Source organism: Dama dama, chromosome 7, assembly GCF_033118175.1.
Source record: "Dama dama isolate Ldn47 chromosome 7, ASM3311817v1, whole genome shotgun sequence".
In the NCBI taxonomy this organism is placed as follows: Eukaryota; Metazoa; Chordata; class Mammalia; order Artiodactyla; family Cervidae; genus Dama; species Dama dama.
This window is the reverse complement of record NC_083687.1, coordinates 22874410-22893744: the sequence shown is the minus strand read 5'-3', so window position 1 is coordinate 22893744 and position 19335 is coordinate 22874410. Positions and strand designations below refer to the sequence as shown.

The 19335-nt window shown below is 33.6% G+C and overlaps 1 protein-coding gene across 2 annotated transcripts in view; it reads right to left on the bottom strand.

Annotated features, from left to right (window-relative positions):
• Positions 1-552: 552 nt before the first annotated feature.
• Positions 553-19335, bottom strand: part of CD2AP (CD2 associated protein) — an 83864-nt gene continuing 65081 nt past the window's right edge. For both annotated transcript variants that reach the window (XM_061146885.1, XM_061146886.1), the window contains 6 exons: positions 18823-18965; positions 11872-11984; positions 11082-11183; positions 9818-9987; positions 8046-8109; positions 553-3535 (listed from right to left, as the gene is read on the bottom strand). In XM_061146885.1, the coding sequence (XP_061002868.1) occupies positions 3494-3535; positions 8046-8109; positions 9818-9987; positions 11082-11183; positions 11872-11984; positions 18823-18965 (634 nt within the window). In that variant the 3' untranslated portion in view covers positions 553-3493. The remainder of the gene's footprint in view (positions 3536-8045; positions 8110-9817; positions 9988-11081; positions 11184-11871; positions 11985-18822; positions 18966-19335) is intronic.

Here is a 19335-nt window from a genome sequence, read left to right as displayed (position 1 = left end):
TCTCAATCTCTGAGTCAATAAGAGACTTTAAATTGGGCAAAGCACTATCAGATCCATTTTGAATAGAAGACAAATGAAAGGAACATTTCCTCCAAAGAAAGGGACGCTGCATTCAAAAACAATGGGAGAGGATGTACTGTGCCTTTTTCATCTGCCTAATTCACATCATCTCCATCACTGCAAGATGTTTTTGAGAAGAGTAAATTAACCACTCCCATTTAAAAAATTCTACCCCATGGCAAAGACTCCATAAGGTACTTCATATAAATCATTTCAAACTCTCCCAGTACTATGAGGTAGGAATTATCTCACAGTTCCAACTGAAATAAAAGACTCACAAAGGTTCAAGAAACATCATACAAGTCTAGAACTTTTAATGCCTTTATATCTTCCTGTTTACACTGTTGTATGTGGATTGCAAAGAGCTGGACACAACTGAGTGAGTAAAACTGTTTTATTTGGAAAACTCAAAGTAATATAAAATAATCTTCGTCATACTCTGCAATAAGCATAAACTGAAGTTAATGAAAAAATAATCAATAAAGACCGACACAACTGGCAATACTATTCTTTATTTTCTTTCTGAAGGAGAAGCATGCTTTTTACAGCACCTGTAAACAAGTCAGTGAAGTATACTGTTCTGAGTTTCCCCATAAATATATATTATTATTTTTTTTTTGAATGTTAGAATACCACAACACCAACTGCATTACACAATAGTTACTGAAGGCAAGTTAGGCTATAACAAGAGTAAAATTTTATGGCTAAAAATATTCATAGCAGCAACTTTTAAAAAGATGATTTTATTAAATCAAGTCATTGCACTTGGTCATTTTATTGCTACAGCAATACAAGGCTATTACATTTTAACACTTCTCATTGCTGATTTGAACTGATTGTCTCATTCTGTTCATACATTTCAAGTTTAAATGCAAGCATAAAATGTTTACCAATACATCCAGAGAGCACTTGGGTTGTTGTTGTTTTTTCTGTGATCACAGTAAGAAGCATAAAAAGAGAATCTTCTGTTACACCAGGCCCATTCTCTCTTCCTATCTTCAGACTTAGATTTTGTAGAGAGGTAACAGCTTTATAGTATGACCGAAGCCTAGTGGTCGCATACATACACACAGTACATCTAATATTAAAATATAATTTTGAAAATTAGTAATATGATGTGTTTCAAAGAATAGCAAACCTGAACAACACATTCACTAACAGTCTGGCAATGACAGACGCCAAGCAGTTCACCTCTGCTCTGTCATTTATACTCACTCATTATTAAAAAAAAGAGAAAGATTTGTCCCCAAGTAAAAGCTATTATTATTACACAGCATCTTGTGATGTGAACTTTACAGGAATTAATAAAATTCCTATATCAAGAGCAAATACTGGTGAATTGCTAGATTAAAATAATCATTTTTCCCTTTGAATTTGTTGGGTTTTCTTTACTATTTGGTCAAGGGCAGGAAAACAGATATGGTACTCAATTATTTTTCAATTCTAACTGAGGCAAACAAACACTTTAAATTTGAATGTCTTTCTGCACTCATGACCATCTTGATCTTACGCACTGGTGAGAAAATAACCAACAAAAACTTTAAGAACAGCCTCAAATCCTCTGGAAACTTCCCCTGCCTTATTATTAGGGTGGGGAGGAGTCCCTTCATAAGACTTTACAGTCATCAAACTGAAGGATGATTTCCAGAATACTCTGTTTTTATTTCTACCTAAGGACCTTCATATTAAAAGAAAATTAGATACAATTTATTTAAGAAGAAGGAAATCATTCATTTGACAAATCATTTAAAAACATTAGACAAGAAATAAACAATTTTGTTCAGTAGTGACCTCATCAGAAGAGCCTAAGGACTTTAAAAAGTTAAAATGTATTCTGTCAATACACAATCAGATTTCCCCCAAAGCACTAAAGTTGTGGATCTAACATCAAGTAATTATGTGTTGGAGTTTCTATCATTTTCTATTTCATTTTTCTTTTATTGGAGACAACATGACAAAATTTCATTAACACAAGATTTCAGTATTTTAAGACTAAAACTTAAAGGAAAAATATTGGTTTGGGGGTTTGAACAATACAAAATAGAAGCATGATAGATAGTACTTAAAATCTGAAAGTCATTTGCTATAACAAAGCTTAAAGTCTAATCATTTTGCGAAAAAAAAATCAAATTTTTACTTTTAATATAAACTCACATATGTTGAGACATTTTATCTGTAGATAACATTTTAAAATGTTCATAAGTGGCTCCGAAGAATCTGGTCTTCATCCATTTTGTGAAAATGCATTTTGAAAATGGCCAACTATATTTGGTTTTAAATAAGCTCTATGATCTACTAGACACTCTTTTTAAAGTTGGTACCTAAATGATAGCCCAAAACATCTCCACCAGTTAGCTTAGTCTAGCAGGTAAATTTCACAATGCAAAACCTGAGTATATACAGAATGATGCATGTCAAAGTATGAAACTGCACACTGAAGTTCTGAAAGTTCCGGAGTTTTGTTTTCTACATTTCGGTTATTAAAAATCAGAGGCAGGGGCATGAAGAATTAAATCACAAGATTATGAAATGAGTTAATATTTGAGCCCGTAAAATAAGCAGAGAAGTACAGCAATAAGGCTGGTGTTTGCATATTATATGTGCTGTTGCTTATAGGCACAAGTTAAGGGTTAAACTGACATTTTTAGTTCCTTAGACCTCGGATGAGCTTAGAATATAGCTCATATTTTCCCCAAATATTTAACAATCTGATACATTTTAACTAAATTCCTTTTATGAATCCTATAGTGCAAGCAATATAAAATATTCCCAAAGTTGAAGAAGTTATGTTGATTATTTCATTAGTTATTACTATATGCATGGGTGAGTAATCTGGTTTGTAGCTAGGAAACTCCTATTTCATCACCCAGAGTACAAACAGCACTGCAAACAGGCACAACAGTGTAATCCTGGGTTAAGAAGCTAAACATAAAAAATATATATATACAAAGTTTATATCCCTTATGTTTTATGGGAAAAGTAGTGGCTACAGTTACTATAAAGCTAAACTGTCCCTCTCAAATGACATATTTTACAGATTATTTGAAAAGATACCACCATATTTATAGCATAGATCTCTTTAAAAATAATACTACAATTTTGATAAAAAAAAAAAAACTATTGTGAACTTTCTTTCCTTTTTATACAGATTCAGTAGTATTTTCAAGCAAACTAAACAACAAAGTTTGCAATCCCAGCACATAAGAAATAAGGCCTCTTTTTTCTTTTTTCGTATTGGCAAAACAAAATATATAAAAAAATTCACCCTCCCACCTACAACTTTTCTATAGATATAATATACTATATTCATATAGTATATGAGTTCATATACTCATATTCTTTATCACAACATCAGCATTTGTCATTTCAGTTGAAGTTCATAGTGTTGCTTCTGAATCCCTGGAACATCGAGAACACTGGGGTGCATGTCACCTCAGGAAGACAGGAATGCTTTTTTCAGCTTCTCTATTTCCACCTAAAATACAAGACATAAATTGAGCAACAGACAAAAATCTTTAGTAAAGTGAGTTTATTTTATCCTAAGTTGAGAAGATCTGATCATAATTTCAAGCCTCCAGATTTTGGTTTCCAATCTAAAATCCAATTTCCAATGGTGTGATAAATACTTAAAAGGTTCAACAGAAGAAAATGTCACAATGCAAGTTCCTTAGTGGTAGGTGACAACAACAAAAAAAGTATCTACAGCCGCTTTTGTAGAGAACAATGTTAAATAATGTGAGTATTTGAAGATCTCTAAGAAAATCTTTAGCCCTGCAAAGAACAAGAGCATCCTTGAAACCAAATTAAGAAATATACTCGTACCTGTAATTACACAAAGTAGGCAGTACAGAATTTTGCTCCCCCCCCACCCACAAAGCAGTACCAGTTTAGTTCTATGTTTTTCACTTACTGCTTAGATCATATTAGTAAATCACTTAACCTCACTTGGTCTCAACTTCCTCAACTGTAAACAAGTGTGTTCTAGATTAAGTTGCCTTTGAAGCCCAGGAATATATATAAAATTCAGTCAATGGGTTATAAATATTTCCACCATTAGGTAGAAGACATTCTTCACTTAACAGAAATTCATGATTTAAGACAACTGAGGAAAAAAGTTAGAAAAATTCACAAAATTTTCACAATAACTCTAGGGTTGTTTTTAATTTTGACATAATAGAAATAATGAAGTTGAGCTGAAAAGAGATTAAATACCACACTTGTGATTCTGTGCAGAACTTGTACAGGTAAAGTCTAAGGCTTTAAAAGCCACAGTTTTTGTACTCTCTTCCCAATTATATCCCGTTCATGGATCACAGCCTTGTCGTGGAGAAGGGACTTGTATAACTCAATGAAGCTATGAGCCATGCCACGCAGGGCCACCCAGGACAGATAGGTCACAGTGGAGATATTTTGATCATCTTTGACCATTCACTGCATGTAGAAACATTTAGGGCTTACCTTCTCCTTATAACATCATTCCTCTCTACCATCATCCCTTTCCTCGATAAGGCATACAAATAATGCATGTTATGGCTAACTTCTGACAAATAGTTCATTACTAAATGATGAGCATTTTGCAACTGTCAGAAAGCATAATTTCGATAAGCTCACCATCTCCTAAGGGATCCTAACCATTCAAGAACAGTTTGCTTATTCCAGGATATTTCCTGGTATTATTCTTTGACTAAGACGACTATTAGCTAAACATGTTAGCAACATTGGATTGAGACAAAATACCCTCAATCTTCAGCTAGAGTTTCTCTTTTAGCATGTTTATGTTCATCGTTCATCACTAGTTTTTTGTATGACTCCACAGTATAATTTAATACTATCTGATGTTAATGTTAGGGCTTCCCTGGTACTCAGTGGTAAAGAATCTGCCTGCCTATCTATGCAGGAGATGTGGGTTCAACCCTTGGGTCCGAAAGATCCGCTGGAGAAGGAAATGGCAACCCACTCCAGTATTCTTGCCTGGGAAATCCCACCAACAGAGGAGCCTGCCGGGCTACAGTCCATGGGGTCACAAAAGAATCGGACATAACTTAGCAACTGAACAACAACAACAAATGTTAATGCTATAGTAACTCAAAGTATTATTTTTAATTTGGAGGAAAATATAGTTTCTCCTTTAAAACTATGATCCTAAAACTCTATTGCCTTTATTAAGTATACTTTTGCAAATACAAGGGTCAAATTTTTCCCATTTAAAAAAAATTTATAACACGGGTCAGTAAGAAGCTAAATAACAGCCAATTTTCCTGGGAAACAAAAATTAGATGAAATTCTTCAAAATAAGAAACAAATAATTCATTTGACTTCTCATAATTTTTATGAAAAATTAAATAATATATACAAATGTAGCATTATTAGTTCCTCTTTCTAACATTAATACCTTATTTCCATATATTAATATTGCTATGTATAAAAATATAAGGAACAAAAGTCAAGAAACATTCAAAATATTTTTTCCAATGTCTACCATGCTTTACACTGGGAATTTAACATACATTTAGAAGATAATATGTATCTCCTATCATTTATTAGTGTGAAAAAAATTTGTCAGCAATCTAATATGTATACAGCACTGTACTAAAAAGCTATGGGCAAAGATGAAACAAAAAAAGATCCCACCTCCAACAGTACAGAAATGGGCAAAGTAAGTATATAACATAAACAGCAATAAGATAGAAAATTATTACTTCTTCATCTCCTATAAAACTAAACAAATTTGAAATAAGGAAAACTGCTTTTAATCAGAAGACTGGTGGCCAACTCAATGAATGTCATTGTTTGAGCAGGGCCTTGAGAATCTACAGAACTTGGGCATGAGAAGATGAGACAAAAGGGAAACCCATACAGTAGGAGCAAAAATTCAGACCAGGGACCTTCCTGGTAGTCCAGTGGGTAAGACTCTGCATTTCCACTGCACAGAAGTGAGGGTTCACTCCCTGGTCAGGGAACTAAGATCCCACACACCGCACAGCATGGCCAAAAATAATAACAATAATAATCCAGGCAAATCAACTGTAAGGGACAATTGGGGATAAGAGGGAAGTGAGAAAAGAAAGACAAACCAGGATTGGGACATAAAAGACTTCATACACCAAGTAAATAAGCTTGAACTTCATTCAGCAAGTAACAGGAAGTTCTCAAAAACACCGAGTGAGGACAGCCAAGGTAAGAATGAGAGAAACAAACTGAACGGAAAATGAGAGCATGAGAAATGGACAGAAATAGCGGGGATAGAGAAAAAGGTTCGGGAGTAAAGCCAGGAGACCTGAAAAGTGAGTGGAATTAGAAAAGACAGGAGTCCCACGTCTGCATGACTAGAAGGGAAACAAACTTTCAACACAAACAGAAAATCAGAATCTGAATAGAAGGTATTACAGGTAACATGCTAAGTGAACATTCAGGAAGACGACTAGCTGGAAACACAAGAGAGAAGCCGGGAAAAGAAGAACTTGACTTCAGTGGAAGATGCACCACAGCTAATCGCCGTCTCCTGGGCACAGGGGAGCACCGTGGATACACGGAGAGGAGGGCTGAGGAGAGCACTGCAGGAGCACCTCACTTAGGTGAGGAGGGATGAGAAGTCGGACAGAGAATGCAGGGTCACAGAAACCAGAACACACTTTGAAAAGGAGAAACGTGAAGTGCCGGAGAAACTGAAGAGAAGAGGAGTTGTCATTAGAAAGCCAAAATGCAAAGGGTTGAGGACTGAATTAAAAGTGAAGAATCAGTGACTGCAAATGTATGCTTTTCTTGTGCTTTTGCTGGTCCTGGAACAAATGAATCACGAATGAAAAGAGAAAACTACAGATCAAGAGGGTAGCAAGACCTAAAGGGGGGCTTTTTATTTTTGAATAAAGAGGAAAATTGAGTATTTTCAGGCAAAGAAAGCAGAGTACCAATAAAGGGTACCTGTCAGATAAAAAGAATAAAAATGGAGTTTTGATAATCTGCCAAATACCTTCATGTATATATCTCAACAAGTAAAGCTAAACCAGGTAAGTGACTTCCTCATTCAAGCTGTGAAAGTTAATACCTAAGAGCAAAGGTTCTGGAGTCTGGCTGCTTCTGTTAAAAAATGTTAGCTCCACTGCTGACTTAATCATTCTAAACCCTAGTTTCCTCACTCTTAAAATAGGAACAATGATGCTTACAAGTTATTATGTGTCCAATGAGACAATGTTCAGGAAGTGCTAAGTCTGACATATGCACAGTTCTGAACTGAAAGTCACAAGGCTACGTCAGAAGAGGAGCTCAAGTTTTTTTTAACAAGTTCCATGTTTGCTGTTCCACAGTGAGAACAAAAGGAAACAGGGTAAATAAGAAGGTAAGGTAAAATAGGGAGGAGTATGCAAGACTTAAATACAAACTGGGAAGAGCCTCTTAAGGAGGAAACACCTGTTATGCAGAAAAAAAAACTCAAATACAAAAAAAACACAAATGAAGACAGAAGTCAGTGAGGATGGGAAAAAAGGAAGATAAATAAGTGAAACTGTCAGTCATCAGCAGAGTGAAGATGATGACACGTTAGCTGTAAAGTAAAATTAATTCAGTGAGAAATCAAAGTCAGCAAATCTAAAGCCATTTCATTGCCATTACCACTACCCCTGCCCCCAAGCAAAAAAAGGAAAAACAAGTTTAACTGTGAAGAAAACTACAGGTCAAGAGAGAAACAGAGTGCAAAAGATCTAGAACTAGACACTTCTAAGAGACAAGAAGGATGTCTGCTTTATTTAGGAGTGTATCCCCTGTGCCTCACGCTGACAAGAGTGAACACTCAAAAACATTTGCTGAATGAATGAATGGAATGCGGCAGGGAGTCAGCAAGAGATTAATTAAATGGTGACCCATGGTAGGGAGTGTCCAACCAAAGCAGGATAGCATAATTTGTGGTGGAACCAATCGCCCAGTTGGGTTGGAAAAAACATGTTTAGTTTATGCTGACTACAATCTCAATGCTGGAAGAGATGAATTACCTCTAGATTACTTCTCATTTCCTTCTCTTCTTCCAAATCTTTTCGTAGTTTATCCAGTTCTTTCCTAAAAACAAAGTTATTTATTGCTGTTAAGTCTTTCGATTAATAAATGTATTTGAGTAAGGCAAACAAATCTGTTGGCTGATATCCCAGAACATAGGAAAAATTTTGCAAAGGAAACAACCACGTTGATTAGAAAAACCTCAAATTCTCTGGATGAAACAATTCAAAGTGACAGTTAAAAACACAGCAAAAGGAGGGAAAACCTGAGAGAACAAATTTTTAAGTGAATACAGGTAATTTTCCATATTCAGTTATCATCCATTTCCAAGACAGGACACACAGCTCAAATAAGGTGGTAAAATGAATGTCAAAATATGTCACGGGGCAAAACAAATTTTAGTTTTTAATATAATAAACCTGAACTTTACATATATCTTTCTCTTTTTTAAAATATTACATTAAAATCCAAAATTCAAACCAATAACAAAAAGCTTCAGCCAGCAATTCCTCTCCTATAACTCATGTTTTCATTTTTCTAGGCTTCTGTCTTTTTATGTAGTCATTTTTCCTTCGATTTCATTTTCCAAGAGGAATTCAAGACGTTTAAAATAGTCTTTGGAAAGACTTCTAAAAGATTTGATATATACACTTTAAACTATAGGTCATTAGTATTTTTATTCATTCTACAGCTTATTTAAGAGCATCCACAGGCAATCTGTACATGTATTTCTTAGTTCTTAACAGCACACTTGGCATAAAAAATGTAAGATGGCCCAACCCATTTATTTTATAAATACCCAACTCAACCCTAGCAAAAAGTGATCAAAGTCCTCTGAGAAGAAAACCAAATATACATGCAGACACATCCCAGATCCAAAATAAGATGAATCTTATTTGCTAATACTTTTAAAACTAATTAACCCCAGTGTTTGACATTTCTAGCCTCAAATTATATTTTTCAGGTTTATCTATACTATAACATGTATTACTACTTCACTTCTTTTTATGGCTGTAGTCAGGTATCCCACTGTATGGCTGGACCACACGCTGTTTCCTCATTCGTCAACTGATGGACATTTAGGTTGTTTGCACTTTTTGGCTATTATGAATAACACTACATACGATTTTTGTACAAGTTTTTGTTTGAACACTTGTCTTCAATTCTCTTGGACAGCATTATACCTTGGAGAGGAATTGCTGGATCATATGGGAACATGACAATTAACTTTCTGAGTAACTGTCAGGCTGTTTTCCAGAGTGGCTGTACCATTTTACATGCCCACTCGCAATGCATGAGGATTCCAATTTCCCACATCCTTGCAAACGCCTGTTATCGCTCATGGTTTTTATTAGGCCATCTGAGTGGGCATGAAATGGTATCTCACTGTGGCTGTGACGTGCGTGTGCCGATGGCCAGTGGTGCTGAACATCTTGTCGTGTGCCTAGTGGCCACTCTTCTGTAATCAAACTGCTGGAACCCAGTCTAATCGAGCTACTACTTCCTGTTTCCACTGGTTTGCCTTTTTCATAATCAGGCTAGGTTTTCTTATTCAAGCTTTACAATTCCTAATTGGAATAATTAGAATTAGTAACTGAGTTTCTAATTATTCTGTTTTCTAATTCAAGCTTTTTGCCAAGAGGAGAGAGACACTATTAAATTTCTTTGAAAACAAACTTGCTCATACTAGAAACTTCTTTACCTGATATAATTTGGAAGGACTCTTTACACATGTGTTAAGTAGTACTCAAAGAACACAAGGGCTACTTACCCATGGTCCTTTTTCAGTGCTTCCACAACACACAGCAATTCAACAATCTGAGCTTTAAGTTCATCCAAGGAATTTTCTGCTTCTACCTTAGCTTTGATTTCTAATGGAGTTAGAAAAGTAGCTGTATTTGGTTTAGAAGTACTTGAAGGTGTTGGAAGGTGCACAGGTGGCTGAAAACATAATAAACAAAATTTTTATTTTATCTGTATTTCTATTTAATAAGTTCAAAAGATTTTTTTTTTTTTTTACTACAAGGAGATAAATAACTGAAGTAATACTTCCAAGATAAATGATAAACTTGAAAATCCAAAAAAGCAGCCTGATGTTCACAACTGCTAAAAAACCACTAAATGACCAAAGAATAAACCTGTAATTACTAAGGGTTTTTCTGAGAAATGTCAAAGGTTTCATTTAAGAAAAAAATCCATCAGATTTATCTTATGGTTGCCGAGTGGAGCATCTAGAAGCAAGAATATAAAGGCATTATTAAGGTGCTACTTTGATCCTTCCTATTAAACAGTTACTGTTTAGAATATCCAAAGAGCACAAATGAAAAGCAACTACAAAGAATGCAAAAAAAAAATGCAGTAGGCCCAAAGAGGCATTAAAATGAATCCATGGCCTGATACCCTTTTCCTATTTCACTTAGGTAACACCAGGTATTGATAAAATTTCAACAGACTGCTGTCAGCTGAGAGAATCAGATTAAGTGTATCTGATAATCTGAATGACAGTCAGATGCCCTGCAATGAATGTGAGGAACAGGAATAATCTTCTCAAACATAAGATGTGTGCCAGTTGTTGTAATACTATCTTAAATTAAGTGGCAATGGTCTAGAAAGGGCCCTCAACACCATGTAACAGATGGAAGAATCCAAGTTATTCTACCATCATCCCCGTGTGCATTCAGTGCTTATTATGGTGTCAAGCTCACTATGATGTAAGGAGTAAAGAACTGTTGGCTTCTGCCCAACAGGGCATGTTTTAGTGGGAAATGAAACAAATGTATAGATCTATGCCTTAAAAATTATGAAACATGTAGCATTTGTACTACTCATTTAAAATAATGTAACCCTCCTAAAAAGAGATCTACAGAGAATAATGCAACTTCAATTTAACAGTAATCATTTTATTTAGTTTTAGTAGGCATTATTTCTTGGCTTAAGAAATAATCCTTCCTGACAGACACTTCTAAACCCCATAATTCTGATGTTCACAAAGAACGCTACAAATTATACAAATCGTATGCCACAATGCACCTCACCTTTGGAGAGTAGCAAGAATCCTTCTTGTGTTCAGATGGCTTTAGGTTGGCACTGTCATCTTCTTTTGGTAACTTCAAGGTTTTTTCTGGGCTGTGAGTTGGCTAAATGATTTTTTTTTTTTTTTAAATCAAGAAACAGAAAACATCAAAGAAAGAAAAGGTAGTAGGCATCTGGATAATAAAGTAAGCAACTTTTATCACTGTTTTCAGCAGCTACTGTTCCAGGTATCCTGTTGTTGTTAACAGGATGTTACATAATTTCATGCTGAATAACATAGTTGCATAACGTAAGCATGGAAAAACAGCTTGTCTATTAACAACAAAAATTTTCTCTACTTACGTTAACTTAAAGAATGCTTAAGAGGTAATACATTAACACTTAAAGTACTACCAGTATCCCAGGCGATGTACAGAAAGAATAAAAAGAAGTTATAGGGGGCGGGGAATGCTTTCATTTTTTCCAGAAGTGAACATGTACCACGCAATTCTAATGACTGCTGTTGGACAAGTAGATTACACAGGTCCCCTGTCTCCTTTCGACACTGCTCTATGGTTATGGTCTTAGGACAACTCCATTTCTGATTCTGTAATCTTCCATTCCACATTCTGTGGAAATGAAGAGGTCTCTTTCCCCGTATTTCTTAAAATACAACCCTTGGCCACTTACACATAGCTGTCTTTCTGATTTTTTAAACTTCAGTGGAACTGTAAATCCCCCCTCTTTCTTATCTTCAGAAGGACTCTGGATTTGCTAAATGGTCTGTGCTTCACAACAGTAAAGGTAACTCACAGAATGTCCACCATTGAAGCGGCCAGGCAGTCTTCTTCCAGGCATCTTCGGTCTATTTGCAGTGAGATGTAGTAAGTTTTCTGAGGAAGCTATGTCATCAAAATTTACAAGATCTGGAGAATAAAAGTAAACATATCTATTAAGAGATAACGGCATATTTTAAAAGGTAGAAAAGAATGTCTCTGTATTTTCAACAAACTATAAAATCAGAAAAAGTACCACTAAGACTCACAAGTTGACCTGTGCTTTTCATATGCATTTGGAAAACAACACTCACCCTCAAACACTAACATCCTCTTTACCTGATACATTTTATATACAACAATATAAAGTTCATGTCTTCAATAGAGACTTAGACCTCAACAAAGTTCTTACTGAAAGATATAAATCTGTACCATAAGCTGTGTGTGTGTTAGTTGCTCAGTCATGTCCGACTCTTTGTGACCCTGTGGACTGTAGCCTGGCAGGCTCCTCAGTCCACGGAATTTTCCAGGCAAGAATACTGGAGTGGATTGCCATTTCCTACTCCAGGGGATCTTCCTGACCCAAGGATTGAATCCAGGTCTCCTGCATTGCCAGCAGATTCTTTACGGTCTGAGCGACCAGGGAAGCCAGTAGTATGAAAAAGCCAGTCTTCCTAAATTCTTACTTAGAAAAAAAAAAATCTACTTCAACTCAGAATTAATTACAACGTATCAAAAAATTAACTCATGGAATGTGTATTAAAGTTCAAGTAATATCCTAACACCAAAATTTAAAAAACTCAATTTTATCTGAAACCCTGCTGCTTTCCAACTACATTTCTTAAGATAAAGCGTAATTTAATATATTTTTACACGTATGTGTACAGTATATTGTAGCTGGGCCTCGACCTGTTTATACTTCACTGCACTTCTGTTCAGACAGTATCCATGTGTAGGAATCAGACAACAGTCATAAATCTAAGGCAGATTCAGAGAGCAAGGGAAAAATGCTACATACATCATCCATGTACTTTCCCATCACCAAAGACTGGTTGACCTTTCATTCAGTATCTTGAGTTTGACAAATTTAGGTTAATTTGCAATTCTGAAACAATGGTATATAATACCTTCCCTTTTGCTAGATGGTCCAGAAAACCTTGCTGAAGGAGCTGATCTTTAATTTTGAATCCCAGATATCCATAAGTGGTATAAGAACCCTAAGGTTAATTCTAGACATTTCCACTATTATTAAAATCTCCCTCTGGCCCAGATTCCAAACAAAGAATATTAATCGCAGCCAATATGCCATCACTCATTTCGGCAGCAGGCATCTTTTGCCTTGTCTTCCAAGTATGGAATCATTCTTCATGCTGCCATTGCCTGGAAGTTTAAAATGCTTCCTGTCAAATATTTAGATGCAAATTAAATACAAAGTCAGAGAACTGTTATTTCTTAAAAGAGGTCCAAAGATAGTTATTATTATTGCCCTTAAAACTTAATCAATTTTCATATTCTAAATAATTTAGAGAATTTTTTTTAAAGGGATGGAAGACACAGAGGTAAAACAGGAAGAGGTTACTACTACTTGGCAATATGCATTCTATAACAACTGTAAGTATTTGTTGACCTCTGTTAATTCTTTTCCATCTTCATGTTCTGGGGTTGCTTTATGTGTTCTATCTTGGATCTAGTCACTAGGCTAATATATCACAACAGGCAATCTAATATGCTTGGTTTGATTTCTGTCTTTAATTGTTCAGTAAGTGTCCATAAATAATTATAATATACACCAAAGCAAAACAAGAAACAGAGTGGCTTTAATGGAAAATGCATTATATAATGTGAGAGATCTTGAGTTTAAATATATAGCTAAATATCTCATTTGTTAATTACTGCATAAACGAAGGAAACAGTATTTTAAAAGGTGTTAAAAATATGCTATAGTTTGAAAGGTTAGAAATTGCTTTTTAAACTGATAAATACATATTGACAACCTACAAAAAAATCTTGAAAAGCACAATCCAGTAATTTTTGCCTATGGAGATTATTTTCAAATGCATATTTAAGCAACATGCAAAAAGAAAAAGAAATAAAAACACAAGATGAAGATAAATGAAATTAAAAAGGTAAATGAAAGTAAGATTTACAAAATTATATATCATGCTCATGTAAAATGCCTTCTATATGGTCCAATTTTGGGCCACAACACCAAGACAAGTAATTTTACTATTCTAATACTCTCTCAGGTCCTCCATTTAAGTCACTGGGTTAGTAAAATGAAATAGTGCACATTTCTGACTCATGATATGTTTGAATGCTTTTAATTTTATCTAAGAGTGGTATCAGTGAATCTATATTTTACACACAGCATAAAAGGCATGACAGTCACTGAACTCCTGCCATCACACGGCCCCTCTGCCTGCCACATACACTTTTACACATTGCCAGACACTGAATTTTTTAAAATCAAAATGAAATATAAAATTTGGGAAGAAAATAAACTGACTTTCATGGTTGTCAATTAAAAAAAAAACTTTTATCAAAAGAATATTTTAAACTAACTAATCAAGAAAAAATTTCCAATATGAATTTTATTTTATTTTAAAATGGAAAACCAAAAGGGTTAGAATAGACAGACAAACATGTACACTTTAGTAAAATCACAAAGAAAACTCAATGTGCACCACCTATTTATACTGAACATATTATTTTGATTTCTTTTATAAATTGTCATCTTACCAAAATGGAGAAAGGTAGGATAATTTCCTGACACGTAAGAAGGGAAACATGGCAAACAGGCTAGGAAACAAAATCTGGAAAGAAAAGTCAAGGATAGGAATGTCTAGAAAAAAGACTAAACCAAAAAAATTATTTTACAAAGCAGGAAAAAGGAACAGTCGTAAATGAATAGAACCATTTCATGTTTAGCAGATATTGCAGTTTATCTAAACTTACATTAAGATGTGTATTAGGTTTTAGATTTATTCTTTTGTGTTTCATAAGGAAAAACTATGATTAGTATTAATTTCAACATACATTAAACTAGAAAGAAGCCTTTTTAAAAATTACTCACTTAACACCACAACAATTTCTAAAAGGATGTTTTAGTACTAAAACTAGAGGTCAGAGTAAATAAATCAACATATTAACAACTAACTCATTGATATAGTTGCAACTGAAATTAAACCACCTTGTAGTCAAGTTTTAGTCCTCAGCACATGATAGTAGTTACAATAAGACAGGTAGTTTTAATTCTGGTATAATAGGGGAAAAAAAAGCCGAATATTATTTTTAAATCTCACCATAAAAATACAACTCAACATAACACTTAAAATCTCCCACATAAACTAATGAAAATTCAACTGTGCCTTACATGATACTCTCTATAATGATATTATCAAGGAAATTATTATTAGAAAATAAAAATTTGTAATTACTGCCCTTATTTCCCAGGTAAATTCTGCATTTTGGGATACAATGTTTTCTTTTTGGTTTGAATCCTAGCTTAGATGCAAGTTCACTTTTTAAAGTGTCTACCGCTCAACAGGCAGACATCATATTAGAAAAATCTCACCATAAGTTGAATAAATGTTGAGAAATTAATTTAAACAAAATAGATCAATTATTAAATAGAATTGAAACGAAAGAACACCATTCTACTTAACAATGATGACTTTCAGATCAAATAATGTATGTATTTCTAATATTTCTTTTAATGCAAGAAGAATTTATCACAGAAAGATAATCAAACAGAATAAAATACTACACTCTAAGAATACTTCAGCAATTGTCCTTTCTCAATGAAATAGCTGTTTCCACTAAATTTTCTATTTGGAAGTTTAAAATATTTATAAACCAATTATACTTTCTGGAAAACTTATTATTTTAGAAATATTTAGACTATGTGAACTTTATAATTAACCTGTAGTAGCAATAAGGTTATCCTAAACCAATTTTTGATGAAGTGTTGGAAAAAGGAAAAAAAAAAATTAAAACATGCTTTGACAGCTCTGCAATGTACAGTGCTACCTTTTATCAGATGAGAATATTTATGAAGAATTTTTTAACAAACTGAAACAAATGAAGTATTCTAGGAATGTTTTTCTTATATGAACAAAAGTCAGACTCAATATTTATACACATGAATTTATATGTTTATATATGGCTTTATATATAAGGAAATCAACTTGGAGAGTAGGGAAAGGAATTTACATCCTTAACAGACAAGAGTAGATACATCAGAGATATAAGGGATCATTTGATTGTTAGATAAGTGAGAAAACTGAGAAACATGCCAATTACCTACCAACTAGTAATTTAAAACCCACATTTTTTAACAGCAAATTCTACTATATCATTTCACCTCAAATTATTATTTTACAAAATAATTAAATTCTAAGGAGAGTTTCATGTATCTTTCAGACTTTCTGGAACTTATGTTAAAGGGCTAGTTTCGTGTCACTTAAAAACTTAAAACCTCACACTGAGCCATGTATGTAATTAAATCACATCTCAATGCAAGGCCAAATGTGAGGCTGTATCTGGTAAAGAGCACAGTTCTGTTTTTTTTTAAGGTGCCAACATCTCGAAGAAGAGGTAAAACAAGTACCAGGTACATTTTATACTACAAGTACTAAGAACATGATATTTTAATTTAAATTTAAAAAAGGAAATAAGAAGCCTCTGATCTGAGGCTTGGCATAAGCCACTTGCTGTCAGCAGCAATGCCTTTTACCTTAGCATACTACTTGTGCCCAAAACACTACTGCAAATATACACCTGCTCAGTAAATATTTGCTACTTAAAATGAACTCAATTTCCAAAGTTTATATTTTCTGAACTTCACAGTGCAATACACCAAAGGCAATGTGATAGTGGAAGATAGAAAGACTGCAGCTTGGAAGTTAACTGTTTGTTTTTTGACCATTTATAAGTCTTAGCACCTCTAAATTACTTATTCATTTCAACAAAAAAGCTAACTAGAAATCAGAAAATTTGAAACCCTGTTCCACAAAGCCTCTAATTTTTAATGAAGAATAAATAATGGTTATGGATATGACAAGAAATGGGACCAAAAAACAAAGGAAAAAAATAGAACTTTTCAACCACCAGTAGTCACACATGTCAAGGAAATAAAGCTTGGTAGTAATCATATACAGATAAGGTATAGGGGGAAAAGTGAAAAATTTGTTTTAATTTACATAAAATTTTTTTGGTAATTTCTAAGACTGAGGAAATGAAATACAGCAAATGTTAAAGAATGATGCAAAGTAACAAAAAATACAGGCAGGGGGAAAAAAAGCTCTAAATATTACACTTTCAGCTACCAAGTCAAAGTGAAATCACTCAGTCGTGTCCAACTCTTTGTGACCCCATGGCCTGTAACCTGAACCAGGCTTCTCCGTCCACGGGATTCTCCAGGCAAGAATACTGGAGTGGGTTGCCATTTCAGCTACCAAAGAGACTTTTTATTAAAATCCAGAACTTCTGTGATAAAAAGACTGCAGAAAATGGTGGAAATTCAAAAGATAGTAACAATGGATTTTTGATATCCAGAGTTCGTGTTTAATTTTTTCTTTACTACTGAAACCATATTTCTAGCTACATTTAAAATCAAACAGAAAATAGTAAGAACTAATAGAATTAGATTTTTTACTACTAACTTCAATTTTTTAAAAATTAAAGGATTTCTTAAAAAACACAAAGATGATTTTTGTTTTTATTTAACTACCAATAAATAAGAACAATTTTTTACCAAAAACATACTGAATATATTTGAGTGAATGTCTCTAAAATACAATCAACATCTCAATTTCCAGAAATTATTTATAAATATGACTTCATCCAGATCAGGCAGGATCTAAATATATGATGAAAGATCTATAAAACATTCCAATTAAAAAACTATAGGAGGCTATGCTGAAGTCAGAGCTTTTGTACTTCCAAACTAAAGAGAAGGAAGAAAAATACAATCACCTTAAAAATAAGAAAGGAAGCACATTTTATAATACAGTGATAAAAAAATTTTAGTGTAACTGGCCTTCAAGTTCAAATGTAAAGAAATGTTAACCTGAAGCTAAAAAATACATTAAGACATAAAAAAAAAAAAAAAATTAAAGGAAATACCAGAGAACTTTAAGGGGATTTAAAGAATTCTCTTCTGGTTTATGTGATCTTGAACATTTGCTGTAACTGTAACTTACTTTGTTTAGATGCAAAATAGGGAGAAATGGCATCTGCCTCTTAAAGTCAGTGTTAACATAAGAATATATATGAGAAAATGTGTCTAAAATGTTAAAAAAACTAAAGAACAAATGCAAACTGCTACAAAACAACCATTACCACAAAGTAATGACTGTGTGATGCTTTTAACAGTGAGACCTTTATCTAGATTTTATCTAGACTTCTCTGATGCAAAAAGAAAAAGGAAAATGCCCTCTCAGTATTTCATTTTATAACTGAGACGTATAAAAGACCAGGAGACAAAGAGGATTAATAGGCTTAAAAATGAGTCCTAAAACTGAAGGAATAATATTTAGTTAAAGAAGTAAACCTTGCTATATAGAGAGATAGAGTCACGAAAAGTCTATTTTTCAGAACTGGAAACAACAGTATTTGCAGATTTCAGCGGGAAAAGAAAAATATTCTTCTTAAATATAATCTAGCATGGCACTGAAAGTCTAGTTCATTCATATCTGCCCAAGTTAGGTGGTATGGTCATTCCACTATGAAGCAATAGAAAGATAAACGGCTGATCTTTTAATATCCATCTCAGTTCTCTGACCAGTGAGAAAGCTTATGTGAACCATAAATATTTTGTCCATTTATATTCTTTGAGTTTCATTTTCTATTTTGGCTTGGAAGATTTTAAACAAATTTTAATTAATTTCTACTATGTCCATACACAAATCTTATTTTCAGTAGTTTCTGAAAACTGTACTTGCACTTTTTTATTTTTTATGCACCATCTTTCCACATGTTAACTTACCTGTTTCTTTAGAGCTTCTAACTGTAAATGAATCTAGGTCTACTGATTTTGGTCTAAGTGGTAACTGTTCAGAATCTAGCTTTGGTTTTGATACTGGCTCAGCTTCAGATTTTGATGAACTGGTAGAAACATCTCCATTAATCCTGAAATGAGAAGAATCAAACACATGCAAAAATCATTTGTATCTGAAGCATGACCATCTTTTAACATTGTGATTTAATAGTGCAATACTGATTTTTCTTTTTCATCTATAAAATTATTTCCATAAACATAAACCTCTACCCTAAGACCAATCATAATAAAATTAGAAATATAAATAAAACAGTTTAACATAAGTGTATCTGCTTAGAGTGAACATTAAGATTAATAACATTTACACAGATTACAGTCTATAAGAAAAAGATAAAAAACAAGGACTTTAAAAATAACTTTGGGATTTAAAACGACAGTAGAACCAAAATTATGTCAAAAGCAAGTAAATCAATAAACTAATTTAAAGTCAGATAAAACCTA